This window comes from Eutrigla gurnardus, assembly GCF_963514095.1.
Source record: "Eutrigla gurnardus genome assembly, chromosome: 3".
Taxonomy (NCBI): Eukaryota; Metazoa; Chordata; class Actinopteri; order Perciformes; family Triglidae; genus Eutrigla; species Eutrigla gurnardus.
In genome coordinates this window covers 18,036,155-18,054,833 of record NC_139917.1, presented here as the reverse complement: position 1 = coordinate 18,054,833, position 18,679 = coordinate 18,036,155, and the positions used below count along the sequence as shown (strand labels likewise).

The following is an 18,679-nucleotide window of genomic DNA, read 5'->3' as shown; positions in this document are numbered from 1 at the left end:
AAAGTAAAAAATAGTTTAAAACTCTGTTAAATGTAAGTTCCAAAATTGATGCATGCTTATATTAGCCTAATCGATCAGAATGACACTACCAGATGTTTTTTTTTATATAATTGCATCGCTCTATTGTCGAGCAGCAGACTACTTCAAATGTTACATCTAAGTTTAGATGCGCTGAGGTGGGGCTGGCGTGTCACACTTTCCACACTGACTGTTATTACACCGGTCCGTCACACACGGTAGTAGTGCCCCGTGTCTCTTTAAATGCGGGTTGCGTAGATCCTTCATGAATGAAACCATGTGATCCAAACATCATTTGACGTCTGGCGCCTCCGACCGTAGACTAAAACAAGCGGGGTAGGAGTGGATATATGTAGACCTGCGAAAAGGCGTGAGCGGAAGAAACATTTCTCCCAACTGTCTCCCTCCACACCGGATCGACCGAGCATCGGCGGACCCCCCCCCCAGCCCCCCAGCCCCCCAACCTCCAACGGTGCAGTGGGTGAAAGGCGCCGGTTTGACTTCTGGTGAGTCAGCTTTGTCGAAATCAAATCTGATTTTTTTTTTATTATTTTAAAAAGTGCTGAATACGGAGGTGTTGTTTTGCTGAGTGTGCATGGCCACCGTCGCTGCCATGACGCTTGTTCTCGCCGCGCTCGTGTCGTTGCCCGTCCCGGTGTGCGTCGCTGCCGCGCGGCGCTCAACTCACGGCAACACCGCCGCCGTTTAAAGGGCAGCAGTCCGGTAATGCTGAATCATCACGATCGGGTCCTCAACCCGGACCCGCGTGTGCTGTTCCGAAAGACGCGGTCGGTTCGCGCGAACGGCCACGCCGAGCAAACCGACCGGAGATTTCGTAATAACACAGACAAAGGGGGTGCACGATGCGTGCGGCTGTCAAGCTTTAAAAAAAAGCAGCCATGTGTTGGAATTAGAGACCGCGCATGGAGTCCGAGGGCAAGTCGGCTTTCTGTGCCGTAGGTATGGTCGGGGATTCCCTCGTTTTGTGGCTGCTAAACGGCTAGATGTTTAGAAAGGTGAAGTAAGGAGGGCTCGGGGGGAAGCCTGAACTTCGGACAGTGAACAAAACACGCCGCCTCAACGCTAGCTTCTCCGGCTGTCCTCTGCTCGGGGTGCTGAAGCGGCAGCGGGGGACACACACACTGGAAACCTTCCGCTGTCGCTTCACACAGCGTCTGTTGCTTCCTCACAGGTAAGATGTGCTCAAACGGTTGGATAAGTGTGCTGGGATGTTGTTTTTTTTATTATTTGTTTGTTTTTTTCTTCGCGGTTTTACGGACTCTTTCCGGTGTAACCTTTCGTTTTGCTTGCTTGCCGAGTTGGCGGTGTGACAGAAGTAAAATGTGGACTGAATATAAAAGCCGGCGACAACAATAAACAACCCCGGCTGTCATGGTGGTGTGTTTCTAACTGTCAAACGTCCAGCGGCTAGCTCGAGTAACGTTACAGCCGTTGGCGGGCGGGCTGCCGTGACTCCGCTTCAGCGACTGTTTTGACATTTGCTTTGTGTCAGACGGCGTTCTTCCGACAGGCCTTCTGTTCGGGTATCTGTTAACGTTAGGTGGTAGGGGGGGTTTGTTTTTACGTTTAAGTGACTTCTGTTGTCGGTTTAAGCGGGGAGAAACGGATCTATTTCCTGGCGAGCCTGGTTGTACGCTCGCGGCATAGATGCTGATTCATCACAACGTTGTTATTTCTCGACGTTTGCGCGAGCTAAGCGGAGGCATGAGGGAGCCATGGCAACATGGCACCGGCGGCAGGCGGGCGGACAAAGGTCTGGCGCTGGGGAAGGAAGAGCTCCATTTATATTTGGGGGGGTGGGGGCTGAAATTAATAGGCCCCGTCATGCAGTGGACGCTGACGTGTTTATGTGATAACTAGCTAATAACTCGTGTTTGCTGCGGAATGTGTGTTTAAAAATATCATTGTTACATTTGTTATTTTTGTCAGTGACGTTCGGTTGTTGCAAATACATTCCCAGTCAAAGTGGATTTGAGGCACATGGAAAGAATGTGCATGATAAATGTAATGCTGTAAATTATTTAGTTGAACAACCTGTTTTTACTTTCTGTTTATGACTTGGAATACATGGGTTCATAAGCAGTCGTGGCTGCCCTCTGGTGATCTCACCCACCTTTTATCAAAAACATCTACAAATGAAAAATGTCCTTATGTGTTTTAAAAAAAACCTGTATCTGGACAAAAGCAAATGCAAGCTGTAGGGGGAGGAGGCATTCCCAAGTCGGTTAATGTGAGCGTTGACTGCTCGTGAACCCACACTGAGACTTGTGCTAAAAAAAGAAAGCACCTCAGTGAACTCTAATGCTTGCAACAGAATGTCCTCTGATTGATCTCTTGTAGATGGGCCATTATCTGCTGCCTCGTAGCAACCTATGAGCGGTGCAACTCTTAAACACTGAAGAGTAATAGGGAAGCTCTGTGGACTCAAGAAAAACAGAAACTTCACCCCCTAATGACTCTATATCAGCAGCTTTAGTTAGAGTCAGCACTCTGCGGAGTGTATCAAAAGTATGTAGTAAGCAAGTTGGCAAGTACTGTAATAGAGGGTCATAATGATGAAACAGTTGTATCAGTATTGGAGAGAAGAGCAACCCCCCCTTACTGTCTTCTTCCCCATTTCCTTTTCTCATTGCATGTACACACATACACACAAGCACACACACAGGCAAGGGGCTCAACTTTTTTTTATACTTGGTATCAGTATTTAATCAGTGCTTGAAGTGCATTTCTCTGTCAAGTACTTTCCCCATCCTTCCCTGGTGTTCACGGTAATTGAACGCTGACCAATGCTTATGTGTGCAACTTTGCTGATGGTGGTGAAGCGGGAAGGCGCGCGGAGCAAGGGGGGATGAAGGAAGAGGGAGGAAGAATAAGAGATGGGATTTGCGGAGAGATTGAGAACAAGGACCTTTTTGTCTTCAAGGCATTCCCCTGAAAATGCTGAGGCGAAGCAAATGCGCTCTCGCTTGACAGATGGCGTTTTCACTTGTTACTTACCACAGCTAGTTTCTTTGCCTCGCCGCGTGCATGTGCGTATGTGTGGCTGCATGTGAGAGCAGGAGATGTAAAAAACACCTATAAGATGCTACGACCTAGTTGCTATAGGGACTGTGTGTGAGACCACAGTAAGCATCAAGGTTACAAAACTGTGTGTGCAAGAGTTCCCAGCTGTGCTTGCAAGATCTAATAATAAAAAAAGCAATGGCCTTTACAACATTTTGCACTTGGCAATTAATCTGTTTCCATCCTTTAACAATGTCTGACCTGAAGCTTCGCTCTTCAGAAGGAAGTCCAAAGGAATGAGCGTAACATCACTGTTTTACCTCATCGAAGGTGTGTGTGTGTGTGTGTGTGTGTGTGTGTGTGTGTGTGTGTGTGTGTGTGCTGATATGAACTCTTCTGATTCCCTGCATATACAGGGGTCAAGTTGATGTAACGCTGTGTAAAACCTCCCCTAGGTGTGTGAGGAAGGAAGACTGGGGCAGGAGCTTCTGAGCTTGTTTAACCCACTGGGAGGAAGAGATGCACTCATGTTGAGAGCTGAAATGATTAGTTGATTAATCACTTTAGCCAACTAGAGAATTAATCTCAGCTCAGGCTACTCAAATGTGAACATTAGCTGTTTTTTTTACTCTCTGCTAGTATACTGGATATTTTCGAGCTGTTGGTCGGATGAAAAAAGCTGTTTGAATATCGGGGTTTCAACTCAGCTTCAGCCAATTGTGATGCTACACTATTTTTGTTATTTTATTGGCCAATCCATTATTGAGAAAATAATCATCAGATTAATCACTGATGACAATAACTGTTGGGATTGGTTAGTATTGTCTTAAAATCATTGTCTGTTTTGGAGTTTTATTTTGAGCTGCAACCTATTATTTTCATTATTGATTAATCTGATGCTTATTTTTTTTATATAATTGATTCATTGTTTGGTGAGACGTGAAAGAATTTAAAGAAAAAAAATGTAACTGAATATTTGGTTTACAATAACATATGACAAATAAAAGCAGCAAATAATCTAATTGGAGAAGCTTGAATAAAATCATTTGGCATTTCAGCTTTTTTTTGTTAAAAAATGACTGAATACTCAAAAGTGTTTATCAAAAATAGATTGTTTTATTGTTGGTTGACTAATCAATTAATTGTTTCAGCTCTAGTTTTATTAGAAGTCTATGAGGGATGGACACTAACCACCCTGTAATAAAATACAATAGCCTTGCCATAAATGTTACCCTTGAAGCTAATAATATTTGTCTTTTATCTAACTGACTGCAGGGATGGGCATCATAACTTTTTCATACCCGTGTCTCTAATGTACACTAATAGGCTGATAGCAATATTAGACTTGATAGGTTACTTTAAGGAATATGAAAGGGTGATTTTTACAAACCCTCCATGTTGGGAAAACAAGGTAAACGTCTAAAAGGCATCAGTGTTTACGTTTGTTTGAAGTAAAGAATAAGAAAACAAGACCAATAAACTAAGCAAGCACTGAGATACACGACTGTTTTTGCTTATTGGTTGGTACCAAAAAGTTACTAAGGTTCATTACCCAGCCTCAACTGCCATGAGGGGTTCCATTCAAGTCTATAATTTTGAGGCGGTGGCTAATGTTTTGGTCCTCGTGTAGAGCATCACGTCTTATGATATTCCTGCTGTACTCTCCCGGTATCCATCACCACTCCAGGATTGCATTGAAAAGGAAACTCCACAAAGGCCGCCTTTATTGCAGGACTTTAGTACTGGATTGCATTAGATTGCACAGGTGTTCACAATATTGTGTCCACCCCATGAACATGTGTGTGTGTGTGTGTGTGTTTGCTTGAGAGAGAGGGGGAGATAGTTTGGTGTTTGTGGATATTTTCTAAGAAGTGCCTGCATGTTTATGATCTTGTTTACTACTGATTTCAGAAAAGTCTTGTTATTTTTGCAAATTTCTGAGAGTGGGAGAGAAGCAAAGAGAGAGTAAGTAAAGGCGGGAATAAACGACTGGATGGGAGAGCGGTTGAGAGAAAGAGAGAAAAGGAAGCAGTGGGGCAGATCAATAGTTGAGTGTTTTTTCTCCACAGTAATGATGAAATATGGTGTAAGCAGATCTGGTGCATAATCATTGCTGTGCTCCACTGTTTTTCTTGCTTCCGTGCGAGTGTGCTGCATGTCCTTGTGTTATTTTGACTTTGTGTGTGTGTGTGTGTGTGTGTGTGTGTGTGTGTGTGTGTGTGTGTGTTGAATCTGCCCTCCCTCCACAAGTGTCTTGACTCCTTGTTTACATGACCTGAATGAGAAAAATGTTCAAAACCAAGATGAATCCCATTGCAACGCGCGCGAGAAGTCAAACGGATTAGGAAATGGAAAACATGTTTAAGCTCTTTAAGTAGCTCATTTTTACTGATTCAACTCTCGGTCCTGAAATGGGTTTAAACACCAATATTGCACGTTTCTGTATCAATAACCACACTGTGATCAGCACTCTTTCAGTAAAGTTGTCAAGTTTTCATTCTGACAACTTTATTTTGGAGGCTGAAGAGGCTGAAGTTTCCACCCATACACAAATAGACACCAGAGCAATGCTTTTGTTTAGCATGCAGTGTGGAGATATTGGGAATGTAGACGTGGAGATGCGAAGCCCCAGTAACAGGAGTATGCGTACCGGAGGTTGTCTACCAGTTGCATCATCTCTATGCGCCAAATTGCCGCATTTTTTAACTGCAGTGTGACGATCCCAGAATTGCTGTATGAATTTCAGAACCTTTAAAATAAAACACACACATACACACACAAGTTGTGGATCAATGCTGAGGAGCAAAGAGGATCAAATATATGTTTGTGCTCAAAAGTGGCAGCAGCTCTTTGCCTTCACCTGTGCAACTGTTCTCCACAGAAAAATCACATGAAGCTGAGCTACTCTGAAACAAAATGGTTGCATCTGTAACACACCTCTACATCCCCCTCAAAGTGATTGAATGTAACTATGGGATGGGGATTTGGCTGAACGTGCCTGTTGATCATCTCTGAATGCTGATTTTTTTAATCATTTTTTAATTGTATCGCCAACTAAAATATCTCGAGCCTTCTCATCCACCGTTTGTACGTTTGACTTTTATAGAATAAGCTGACGAGGGCTGCAGTTAACGGTTATTGTCGATTTTTATTTAATGGATTTGTTGTTTAGTCTATGAATTGTCACAAAAATATTCATTACAAGGTGATCTTGTTTTGTCCGACCTCAGTTCAAAACTCAAACATGTCAACCAGTCAATTGTTGTCCTATTTTCTTAAAGAATGACTTAAAAGTATGAATCGGATGTAAAAATTGCTGTAGATTAATGTATTGATCGATTAATCAACCTATTCTTTCAGCTCTAAAGCTGACAACGCTTGAAGATGAAAACCGAATATTAGTTTAATTTTGATTCCTTTTGTCCTTTGCACTGGAAGCTTTGCAATATAATATTGTGATTACAAACAGAAACACATATGGCTTATTTGAAAGATGCACAAACACAGGCCTTTTATCAGGATAAACTAAGTTTGCAGCATTTTTAAGGCACAACTTCTGTTTTGCATGTGCTATCAGGAAATGTCTCCTTAGAAATGTCTGGCATGACATGGAAAGAACTGTACAAAGGAAAAGAGACACTGTTACAACAACCAAATACCTTTGTGTTTGTGCATGTGCATATTTTTGTGAGCCACAATGTCAGACCATCTTAACATGGCAGCAACCTGAAGCTACAAACACATCTCCTCTCGTTAATTTCTGGTCTGAAATGTTTCTGATATTTCCTCATTCCTGTGACTGACAATGATGCGTGCATTCCCACAAAGTCACACGTGTTTACTTTGCTGCCGCGACTTTCTCTCAGCGAGTCTGACTGAAGACGTACTGCGTCCGAGTTTGACTTTCTGTCGTCTGCCTCGCAGCCCTCAGTTTGTTATTCACACGCACGTACGCGCGCACACAAAGAGAGAACCAACTTAACCTACGGTACATGCTTTCTCTCCGCTTACAAAAAAAAAAAGCACTGATGAAAAAATGAAAAAAGGAGCCAGAGCTCAATTGCCTGACAGTGCAGTTTTTTTTGCTTGTGTTGGGAAATTTGTCATCACACTCCGACTTACTACCTGGAATGGGAAAAACGTGTCGACGCCAGGGCTTTTTCTTGCCTTTAATAACACACTTGCACAAACACTGTCTTGCACACACTTAACCAACACACACACACACACACACTCTTTTTGAACTCTCAGAAAAGAGTGAAAGTGATCGCTCTTCTCTTGCTATGTATTATAATATGCATATGAGGGGGCCGGGCTCCTTTGTGATTCTTTTCCTTCACTTTCCTTGTGTTTTCCTCCATCTCCTATGCTCCCCTCTCTGTCTGTGTTATCATGCTTATTTCACGCTCTGCATACTTCCCAGTTAATAGCCTCCTGCTCTGTCTCCACATGCACAGCTCAAACCGGGGTGTCTTCTCTCTCTCCCCCCCTCTCTCTTCGTCTCCTCACCCTCTCTCCATGGCCCTGCATCTCCGCTGTGAGCCTGCCCCCTCTCTATAAACAGGTTGCCATTATCGCTGATCTGATTCCTAATTCTCAATTAGCCTCCACACAGTGCTCATCGTTAATTATTTACCAACTCCCTCGACACCCTCGGCCCTCACTAGATCAGTGAAAACGGCTCCCTCTTTTTAAAAATGTTTTTTAACAAAGCTAAGGTGGACTGCAGCCAGCAGCTGGGTTTTGTGGCACTCTGGTATTTAATTCACACTCCCTACATTTTGCTCCTTGTGTCTTTCCATCATGTCCCCTCAGTGTCTTCAGCGCCTCACTCGGCTGCCATCCTTTGTGTTCTCCATTATTGCTCAGAGAGTTGCCCGAGGGAGGAGGCGCAGTTAAGGCAGTTGTTATGGTGGGATTATTCGATATAGACAGACTTGCAACTGCATCACAAGCGACTCTTTACTCTCGCAGTCTATTCTTGATCATTCTCTATGCTAGCTTGTTTATGCTCACGTACACCCACACATACCAGCCCCCAGGTCGTTTTTGAAGCGTCTAATCTGTGTGTGTGTGTGTGTGTGTGTGTGTGTGTGTGTGTGTGTGTGTGTGTGTGCAGCATGTCACCAGCTTTAAGTAGGAAGTCTCTTTCTAAGAAATTCCTCTCTGTGTGGTGGTAGTGGCTGGAGCTAAAGGTTCTCTCAAACAAGATTAATTAGTGCTCTGTCTGAAGCCAGGCGCACACACACACACACACAGACAGACACACACACACAGAGTTCATCATCCTGTTCGTCTGCACTACACGAAGAGAGAGCAATCGTGCTTCAAGTCTTTTGCAGTTTCTTGGCTCTTTAATCAATCTTTATAAACCCCATGATCGCTGTGTTCACCTTCTGTCACACTATTACTCTCCTTTACATCCTATCTCCGGCACTTGATTTATCAAGAAGACAGCATTTGAATCTCTCTCTCTCTCTCTCTCTCTCTCTCTTATGTTTGTGTGTGACAGAGAGAGCAGAAGGCTGGCACAGAGAGAAAGAGAGAGAGAGAGAGATGGTCAGCAGTAGTTTCATTGCACTGGATCAGCTTCAGAACTTTTCTAATTGGAGGTTTTAGTCGTGGTCGTTGCTGAGTCCAGGGTTTTTTTTCGACCCCAATCCCCCGCCATCCATCCCTCCCTGCTCCCCACCCCGAGCTAAGCTCTTACAAATGTGTTGAGGATGCATTTTCACCCAAACGCTTTCCCACCCCCTCTTCTTCCTCCTATCCCCCCCCCCCATCCTCTTCCTCCTCATTGCCGTTCCTCCCTCAATCACCTCGGTCCCCCTCCTCTCCTGCTCCTCCATCCTATTCACTTGCCTCTCTCTTTTTCTTCTCTTCTTTCTCCCTTGTCATTTGCACCCCCCAACCCCCCCCCCCCCCCCCCCCCCGTCCTCCCTCCATACTCAGCATTTTTCTCGGCTGTGGGTGTGATGTCTCCGCTGGAACGCTAATCAGCTCTGGAGACGTCAGCATTCTTTCAGTCCCCCTTCAACACCAGCCCCCCCTTCTTTCTTACCTAGTTCGTCTTCACCTTGCTATCCAGCCAACTCCTCTCTTTTCCCTTACTTTCTTATCTACTCTTTCTTCTCTTCTAGCAGAATTCTACTCATCTCCACCACTTCTCACTCTTCTTCCATCCCTGTCCCGTCCTCTGGGTTTATGTGTGTGTGTGTGTGTGTGTGTGTGTGTGTGTGTGTGTGTGTGTGTGTGTGTGTCTCCACTGTAACCGTAAGCAGCTCGGCTCCTGATTTGTCAGCGTTCTTTCAGTTGCTCCATAAAAATCCAGCCTGCCACAGCAAAAAAGCTGTCTGTTGTAGCAACAGCGACTGTGGCATTGACCACACCGCAGCGACCATCGCACAAGCATTATGGGAAGGACACCTCTGGCACATTGTGTGTGTGTGTGTGTGTGTGCCTGGGTGTACCCACAAGATGAATGGCGATGCCTTTGCTCAGCGGATGATCCTTAACCTGTGACTTGCACATGGCCTGAATTCTCAGAAAACACAGCAACTAGTTTATTGCACTTTAATGCTGTGGCTGTAGGTCAGGTTTTATGTTGTCTAACCTTGATGAAGTTGCCCCAAACTTAATTTACCACCTTGCTGTGCAAGTATACGCATCTACCACTACTAAGCTATTATATATCATATCTTTTAAGCAACAACCCCAAAAATCAATGAGAACAGATGCCTTTTTTTCTTAGTCTTTTGTTTCGTTAAACTTACCGAACAATTTCACAAGCTATTACTGCAAGGACATTAAAAGTAAGTCATACTATCTGAAGCTAAAGCAATTGCAGGGACCAAAAAGTGTTACGAAGCAGCTGTATCTGCATGAATGTATATACTACAGGTACCTTTTGTGCACCTGCAGTATTTCCATTTGCTATTTTTATCTAAGGTATTTTAATTATGTGTTGTCAAGTATGGAATAAAACCTCTGAACCGTGCATGCACAGTAAGCTCAATTTCGATGCGTATCAAGTGTTGTTTAGCACTTTAAACACAGCTACATTTGCATGTTTGTGTACTTGCAGCCGAGCGTTTTACGTGTGTGTTTTATTGTGCCCCACCGGCATGGCAGCAGGGGAATGTGTATGTGTGTGTGTGTGTGTGTGTGTGTGTGTGTGTGTGTGTGTGTGTGTGTGTGTGTGTGTGTGTGTGTGTGTGTGTGTGTGTGTGTGTGTGTGTGTGTGTGTGTGTGTGTGTGCGTGTGTATGTGTGTGTGAGCTGGCTGGCATGCTTTTTGTTTGTATGTAGATGGGGTTATGGGGGGGTTGGGGTTTGGGCACAGGGGAAATAAACTAGTGCCTGGCAGGAAAACAGGCTCCTTTTTTGCCCCCTCTGTTTTTCCTCTCCCTCCCCTCTATTTTCCACCCCCACCCCCAACAGCCACCCTCAGTCTTCATGTCTTTGATCCATCTATTGTGTGATGATGCACCTCCAGCGGTGGGAGGCTACATCCCAACAAAACACAAGACTGCAGTGGTACATGAGGATGGAAGATGTTTGTTTATTGAGCTCGACAGATACAGAGTGAAATGAAAGACTTGAATTCGAATTGACTGTAAAGTCCAATGCTTTGAATGAAGCTCCATCATAGTAAAACTGTAAGAAAAAGTGCAGCATCACTTTTCTCCCGTATCCTTCATTAGTACACCGTATTTCTGGCAGAATTTTTGACGTGCCGTGCATTTGAGGCACGTTGCGTGCATGTATGATTACTTGCATGCATTTGTAGCATATGTTTTTCTTTGATCTACAGCTATTTATAACTGTAGGGTTTGTGGCAGCGCTTGCACAAACATCCAAGCGCCCTCAAAGACAGACAGACAGAGGTGCATTGTGGGGGAGGTTCACTGGCACACTCGGTGCTGTGCCTTTTGACAGAAAAGAACCAGAATGGAACGAGAACAGACACGTTGCCTCATGTCATCACTTACCTGAAGCTTTTTTAATTACTTGTGAGTGACATGAGAAACTTACTGTATTTCCAAATCTCCTTCTTACATTTTTTAAAGTGTCCATGTTGTGAAATACATGAGAGAGTATGAATGTATGCAGGAAGACAACAGACCGTCTTTAATCACCAAATCGGGTGGACAAAAACCTCTGATTCAGCAGTATCAGGTGTGGAGGTTGGGCTGAAAAGCATGCGTTTTTATGTTTTGAAGAAGACTGCATTTTACCATCCCTTAGACAGCCAATCATATGCAAGCACATCCTGTTAACCCCCCTCACGCCCTGTAGGCTTTCCTCAGCCTGCAGCTTTATGTTGGGCAAACCCTCACCTTTTAGGAAAGGAGCTGGGGGGGGGCTAAAAATTGACAGAGGGGAGCAGAAATGTGTGCAGTGGGAGATGAGAGCGAGAGAGAGGGGAGGAAGGGGTGAGAGAGTGAGATCAGGAATCTGCTGAGTCATCATGACTGGTCTCATGATGATCGCTCAGCAGCGGCAACAATAGCCGCCCTTTATCAAACACACACACACAGGTCTGAGAGATGAGAGCCAGACCAACGCACCATACAAAGCGTCTCATTGAGAGCTTGTGGAGATGCTCATCAGTGGAGCTGTGCGCTCTAAGGACTGATCTCATCTTTTGCGCTTCCAGGCTCGCACTTTGTTGACTTCTGATTCACACTGTTTTGTCTCCATCCTTTTGTCTCTTGTTTCCCCTTTCACACAAATGCGTTTACATCATTTTATCTGGCTTGCATTCATTTTAACCCTCTGTTTTCCTACGTTTCTGCTGTCTCTCCTGTGTGTGTGGGTGTGTGTGTGGGTGTGTGTTTAAGGGCTCTAACAGTTGGTTCCCCTGGAGTCCTTCCCACAAATTTGACCACTTCCTCTTCTTTTAATGCTCATTTCATTCCTATTGGCCTGAAGCCAACCAATAAGAGTTCAACAACACAAAGGTAGTGGGCACTGCAGTGTAACCACCAGGAAACAGGAAGTCAGGGAAATTCTAAGAAAAGTTTGTGTGTCACTTTCACTCATAAACTGTGACACGGATGCATTATACTATTAGGTGCTCACACAACAGTGCTCCAACAGTAGATTTTAAATTTGGCAGGTCTTCACTGATCCTGGTGGGTACTGACACACACGCATAGTATGTTCTTATTGAGCTCAAGGAACTGTTTCGGTTCTGAAACGATAACACATGATCATCTTTTTTAATGCTATTACACTGTTTAAATGGCTTTACATAGAACAGCTGTCTGTTATGGTGTTTCTTTGCTTATGTTTCCTCTCATGTCTCCGTAGGTCTGTTCAGAAGAGCAAGGCACTTGTGGCATGACGACGACTAACAAAGGAAATAAAGCCTTGAAGGTAAGAGAATGCATGTTTTACACTGGATTCTCTGCATTTGCTACGTTGTTCCGTCTCTGGCTCACTCCCGCTTCTTCCTCCTGTTTCCTCCAGGTGAAGCGTGAGCCGGGGGAGAATGGCACCAGCCTCACAGACGACGAACTGGTGACCATGTCAGTGCGGGAGCTGAACCAGCACCTCAGAGGGCTCACCAAAGATGAGATCGTGCAACTCAAACAACGGCGACGCACCCTGAAGAATCGGGGCTATGCCGCCAGCTGCCGGGTGAAGCGAGTCACCCAGAAGGAGGAGCTGGAGAAGCAGAAGACCCAGCTGCAGCAGGAGGTGGACAAACTTGCCAATGAGAATGCTTCGATGCGCATTGAGCTCGATGCTCTGAGGTCTAAGTACGAGGCGCTACAGACCTTCGCCAGAACTGTGGCACGGAGCCCCACTGTCGGGGTCGGGGTGAGGGCTGGGGGGGGAGGAGGAGGGGGAGGGATGGCGTCGTCGGTCATTGGTCCACTCATACCAGGGAAGATGGCAACAGCTACGAGCGTGATTACAATAGTGAAGTCAAAAACAGATGCGCGGTCTTGAGGGAGGGAAAGATAGATGAGGGTGTGTCTGGATGGAGTTCAGCTGTGACAGAGTAATTCTTCTTCTCTGCTGGCCACCTCTCCTCCACCTGCACTGATGTAAAACAGCTGGGCAGTCTCCATCACATCGCCTCAGCGTGTTCCTGGTACCTATCTCAGATCAGTGCAGATGAAGGAAAGGATGGAAGCAGAGGAAGATTATTGAGACTATAAAACTGGAAGTCCTTGGTCAGCGCATGATCATTTAGCACAGGACACAGAGGGTTCTTATGGCCACTGAAAGCCTGGAAAAGTCCATTCATTTGAAATTAATCTTATTCCAGGCCAGAGGAGAAACATGTCAATGTCCAAAAATACTGGAAAAATCACATTATTTCATTCAGTTGCTATTTACGTCAGTCAAGTGTTCAGTGTCAAGTTTTACTTCTGGTAGAACTAGATATCTGTACTTTTATAATAATCCCATCACACATTTGATGTAGGACATTTAAAGTTGCTACAACAAAAATATTGTAACATGCATTGCATGTGTATTAGAACCAGAAAGAGGTTATTAATGTGTGAGTTATAGAAAAGGAACTGGATTGGATCATCACAACAAGTGTTGGGTCCCTGACTTCCAAAAGAATACACAAGATTTCATGTGACCTCCTGATTTCAGTGGCTAAAGAGAAGTTCCATCATTATCGACCCTACCAAGAACTTTTTCGGAAAAGTATTATATAAAAAAATATATATTGAACAATGGTGGTAACTGTATTTCTACTGTTTTGTACTGTGTTGTCATTCACATGAGGTCCAAAGTGTATTCTCTGTGTGTCAACTGTTATATATCAGGAATTCTGTGAAATTCTGTGGCGCGTGTTCGTTTTGGTATTGCTATATTTAGTTAGCTGTATTTTTTCTATGGTCTATTCACTTTTTATGTCCAACTCTCGTTCTCTTATCTATTCTTTCTATGTCTTTCAATTTTTCAATTCCAACTGGTTTACTTCATGACACAATGTACTTCCTGGATCAAACAGAAAGAGGGTGATAAGACGGTTGATATTTACCCCCACCCCCCCAAAAAAAACACAACATACTATAGAGAAAAGGAGATAAAGTTACTGAAAACCACGGAATTCATCTTAGTTTGTAGGGATTTTCAGGGAAATGGCCATTTGAACACCAGAGCTGGATTAAGATAAAGTTGTCGTCTGTCTGTTTGAGCTTCTCTCAAAAGTATATTTAAAAAAAAAAGGAAGGGCAAGTGCCTTGGTCTCCCAATGATATGTCAAGAAGAAGGCAAGAGGAATTGAGGCAGTATGGTGGAGATTCAAAGCAAGGTGTTTGCTTATACCCTGTTGCTTAATGTGAAACACTGACCAATCAGGAATCTGGCTGTGACAGCATTTAACTGCGTGTTGTTGTATGAGCTGTAATAGCAGGATTAATAACATTAATAACACCCATTTATGTGACTCTGGAGTTCATTTACCTAAAGGAAAAAAAGCAAACAAGTGTCTGCGAAATGAAAAGTTTTCTTGCATAGAACATGTTTTTGGAAAGTTATTGTTCTGTTATGAGTAAAAGTCGATACATTTCTTTTCTGTGGATTACTTGGTTTGCATATTATTTGATTGGCTGGTGAATCAGAAATCTAGGTTATAACACCTACACCAAAATTCTCGCCTCATATAAAAGTGCTTTATGTCAGGTTGCTTTTAACCACAAAGCTCACTTTGCAAGCGTGGTTACTGACAATGCAAGCCGCAAGAACAGCAAAGGTATTTCCAGTCACACAAATGGGATGTCATTTCACACGAGTTTTACCATAACAGTAGTCTTAAGTGGTGTTCTATACTCTGTGTCTATGTATGGTAGAGTCTGGAATTTTATAAAGACAATTATCTTTGCATTGTTTGTAATGACCTGTAAAAAAAAAAAAAAAAAAAAAAAAAAGTATAACAAAATCTGTTTGGTATACAGTATCTCTCTATTTTGCAATTGTACCAAAAGTGGCTTAACTACTGAATAGCTTTGTTTTTCCTCTAGTGACTAGGCACGTGTTGTAACCGTGAACTAGCGTGTGGTGTGCTGTGTAGGTATGTGACGAGGTAACTTAAATGTTCACTATTTCGTGGATATGACTTTGATCCTTGTTTGATTTCAGGCCAAAGCGGGTGATGACACTGTGGGTAACTGCACTCTTTCTGTAATCATAAGATCTTTGTCCTTCCCGGCCCCACCATTCAGCCCCAGCACTGCAGACGTGTTAGATCTTGTGTTTATCTGCTCGTAAGCTGCACTCCTGATTTTGTACGTTTTAGGTTCACTTTGGCAGACCCGTTTTCCCTTTTTTTTCACAAGCGTCATGCTTTTGTGTATTCATCTGGCAAAGTTTCAGAGATGTGAAACTCAACAATGGGCCTCTATGGCTGCATCGCCCCATCTCCTTCAATAAGTTATTTTTGTAGCGTGTGATTTAAAAAAAGAAGAAAAAAAAGGTTTTTGATGTGTACATTTTATATAGGTCTGTATATATAATGTTCCTCTTTTGTTTGTTTTTTTAATTGTTCTGTAAGTGTCAGGGAAGTGAAACAAATTTGTTTATGTATTTGGTGTTTTATGAAGTGAAAAAAATGTATTATGCTATTTAATGGTTTGTCCGTCAAAGAGTTGGGTTTACTTCACAAAGTACAATTGCCTCAAATTGTTTTTTTCAACTAATGAAGACTTGATTTTAAATAATTTGCCGAAATAGAAGCAATTTGTAAACAGTGGACTCCATATATGCAGCCTTTTACCTGAACCGCTTTTTTCCACTGTGAAGAAAAGGGGGTTAACTAGCCTACTGCTGTGCAGTCATTAGCGAGGTATGTCATTAATATAAAATCAAACACGTAAACAAAGGCATTGGAAGGGAAGTTTGTTTGAGATTACAAATCTGATCACGTATTATCACAGGGATGTACTCCATGGTATTCAGCTACGAGTGAATATAGGTGTCACACCCGGTCCATTTACTGTATGTATGTGCTCTGTGTGTGTGTGTGTGTGTGTGTGTGTGTGTGTGTGTGTGTGTGTTAAATGTTCTGTTTTCTATTGTCAATATGCTATTATTTGATTTCCTGATGGGATTTTCTTTTTCATTTTATTTCTCGGTCACTCTGTTGCTTCCTGTCTATCTGTCTGTCCATTTGCTTATTGAATGATGTTTTTTGTTGTGTGTGTGTGTGTGTGTGTGTTGTCATGATGGTATAAAATAGGAAGAAACGCAGCTACGTTTCGGTTGTGTCCCAGCGCTTGTCAAAGTGTACGTACTATATATGCCACAGTCGAACAAAATGTGTTCACCCAGTCTGTGTTGTCATGCTCTTGTTTAAAAGGAACGCATACTGTGTACGCATTAATGTGTCAACACGGTGGCTGCTGTTTATTAGACATATCTAAATATGCAAACTGTGTAAGGCAGAATTAGACCTCCTGCCGCACGAGCAGCGATACCTTCGTAGTCGTCGTGTCAAGTTGTCTGTCTAGAAGTGCAGGTATTTGTGTGATGTGACAAGGTTAAAGAGCTTATATACAGAGTGTTTAACAATTTATTCTGGGCTATAAATGCCAGCTCCAGTTTGTGTCTGTTTTTAAATCTGGCTTATCTTTCTCAGTGTCATTCAACAATTAACTGTGAAAACATGAAATAGGTTTTATCCATTTTCAATTGAGAAGAAGGCAAAATGTACCGTGACTGTTAAAGGCCTGCTGTCGAAACCGAAGAAGATCATTGTTTTATGTCTTCCAGACTTGGTTATTGTATTTCTCGGGTCAGGGTGTTAGGTCTCTAAACAAATGAGGTGAAACAGTACAGAAGTTTCGTCCTAATTTGCACTCTGCAAGCACGATCAGCTGACAACTAGTGTGACCTTTAGCAATTATCAGACCAGGCGGCTCGGTGGCTTTTCATAACAAAGTGAATGAACTTGTAAGACACGCTGACCTGATTTCCCTCTACCTGTACAGGGGTGGTAACCTCCTTATGAAAAGACATCTCATCTCAAACCCAAGCAACAGCTCCTGAATCACATCTATAAATATTTCACAGAGACAGAAAGGAGTGCCATAGACACATAACTGATAACACTCTTTCCCGCTCCACTTATCCCCATTCCTTTTTACAAATTGTCAGCTAGTTAACTCAGCGTGCTGCCAAGCTCTCTCTTCAAAACATCCGATTCTTGAAGAAGATACAAATCATTAACTTCTTATCTTGCTGCTCGGCCAATCGGTATGTAGTCATTTGGTTGTTGCCCTGTCCAGTGAATCACGCCACCGGACTCTAAAAGCCCTTTCACCCAACTCCAATGCCAATCGATGAGAGTAAATTAACCAAGAATTCCTTTGATCGTTTGTTTGGTGTTTTCATCAATAATAGTGTTTGTTTTGTACCCCCTTCTCCTGCCCTTATCAGTTGCACAGCCTCCAACATCAAATTCTCTCTCAGAGTTTAGGTATCATCACATTAACTTATTTTTATCTTAATGTTGTAAACGGTCTCCCTTTCTAATTTTATTCCCTTTGACATTTCCCCCACCCCCATCAAACCACACATGTCTACTGGTGAGCATTTGGTCGGGTTAATCATGGGGATATTTTGTGTTTCTAAAAGTATCAGTTTAAAGCTATAGAAAAGTAGTGAGCTCTTGTAATAGGAAATTCTGTGTTTTGTAATATTTCTGTATGGGGTGTAATAAATTATTCTACGACAGTACTTTATATGGGAAAATACTTAAAATGTGACAGTCTTTGTAAGTATTTATCTTCAACTAAATTATTGTACTTTTTTGGCAATTTGTAGATACGTAAGTGATGATGACAAGGTATTGGTAATCATGAAATTAACTGTTTCATCATCGGTCTGATGCATCTTTTAATTTATTGATGTATATACTGTATGTTTGTTGATAAACAGCTTACTTTATTTTGTATAATGACCAATAAACATGTTTTGAAATGGAACAGCTTCAGCATGTCTTGTGTAATTACAGAATTTTACAAATAATATTTTTCCACATATTCTTTTTGTTATTATCAGGGTGCTCAGCTAAAAAAGATATAGGATGCCTGAAATCAATTCAGTAAGTTAATATAATTCCTAGTTAACAAAGACATTATTGTCATAGCCATATTTCATGAAATGCAAAAATGTTGGTGATGTTGCACATGTAATCTGTTTATAGATACATAGATACACTAGGCGGAACCTCCCAGGTATGTCTTTTACAGATTTGAAATCTGATTAAATAATCATTCTTTTAAAGAAAAGTGTCCTCATTCATATGCATGAGGCTATAAACAATTTATACAAGTAATAATGTACCACTGACAGCCTTTTTGTTAAAGACTACACGTCTGTGCTGCTATTTTAAGGAAAACAACGAATATAAAACTGAATAGGCAGAATAGTCTGTATGAAATGGATTTATTTATGATATGCAGTATAAAGTTGTTGTTGTTTTTTAATTGTAGTACAACGTGTAGTACATTTGAGCCAGTCGAGTCTGTAGGTGGCAGTATGAAGTTATCACCAGCTCCCTTTGTTTCCGACAGATCTGGATCCGGATCTGGTCCCTGTGAAAACATGGAGCAATGTCATCCTCATCAATACGGGCTTCACAGAGGACGAGGTTGTAGTGGTTT

The 18,679-nt window shown here is 42.6% G+C and overlaps 1 protein-coding gene across 3 annotated transcripts; it reads left to right on the top strand.

Annotated features, from left to right (window-relative positions):
- The first annotated feature begins 238 nt into the window (after window positions 1–238).
- mafgb (v-maf avian musculoaponeurotic fibrosarcoma oncogene homolog Gb) lies at window positions 239–17,998 on the top strand. 3 transcript variants are annotated; one of them, XM_084006134.1, is made up of 3 exons: window positions 239–524; window positions 12,357–12,422; window positions 12,516–17,998. In XM_084006134.1, exons 2-3 carry the CDS (start codon window positions 12,387–12,389, stop codon window positions 12,999–13,001), a joined length of 522 nt encoding a protein of 173 aa, XP_083862260.1. In that variant the 5' UTR covers window positions 239–524; window positions 12,357–12,386; the 3' UTR covers window positions 13,002–17,998. The 3 variants fall into 3 exon arrangements, with proteins under 3 accessions (XP_083862260.1, XP_083862261.1, XP_083862259.1); XM_084006135.1 differs by lacking the exon at window positions 239–524 and adding an exon at window positions 830–1,210; XM_084006133.1 differs by lacking the exon at window positions 239–524 and adding an exon at window positions 12,086–12,178.
- Window positions 17,999–18,679: the final 681 nt, after the last annotated feature.

Coding starts and splice junctions, on each gene's coding strand:
- mafgb (XM_084006133.1), top strand. CDS start 12,101: ATGCATTATACTATTAGGTGCTCACACAACAGTGCTCCAACAGTAGAT. Junction 12,179..12,356: donor GCAGGTCTTCACTGATCCTG/GTGGGTACTGAC, acceptor ATGTCTCCGTAG/GTCTGTTCAGAAGAGCAAGG. Junction 12,423..12,515: donor AAGGAAATAAAGCCTTGAAG/GTAAGAGAATGC, acceptor TGTTTCCTCCAG/GTGAAGCGTGAGCCGGGGGA.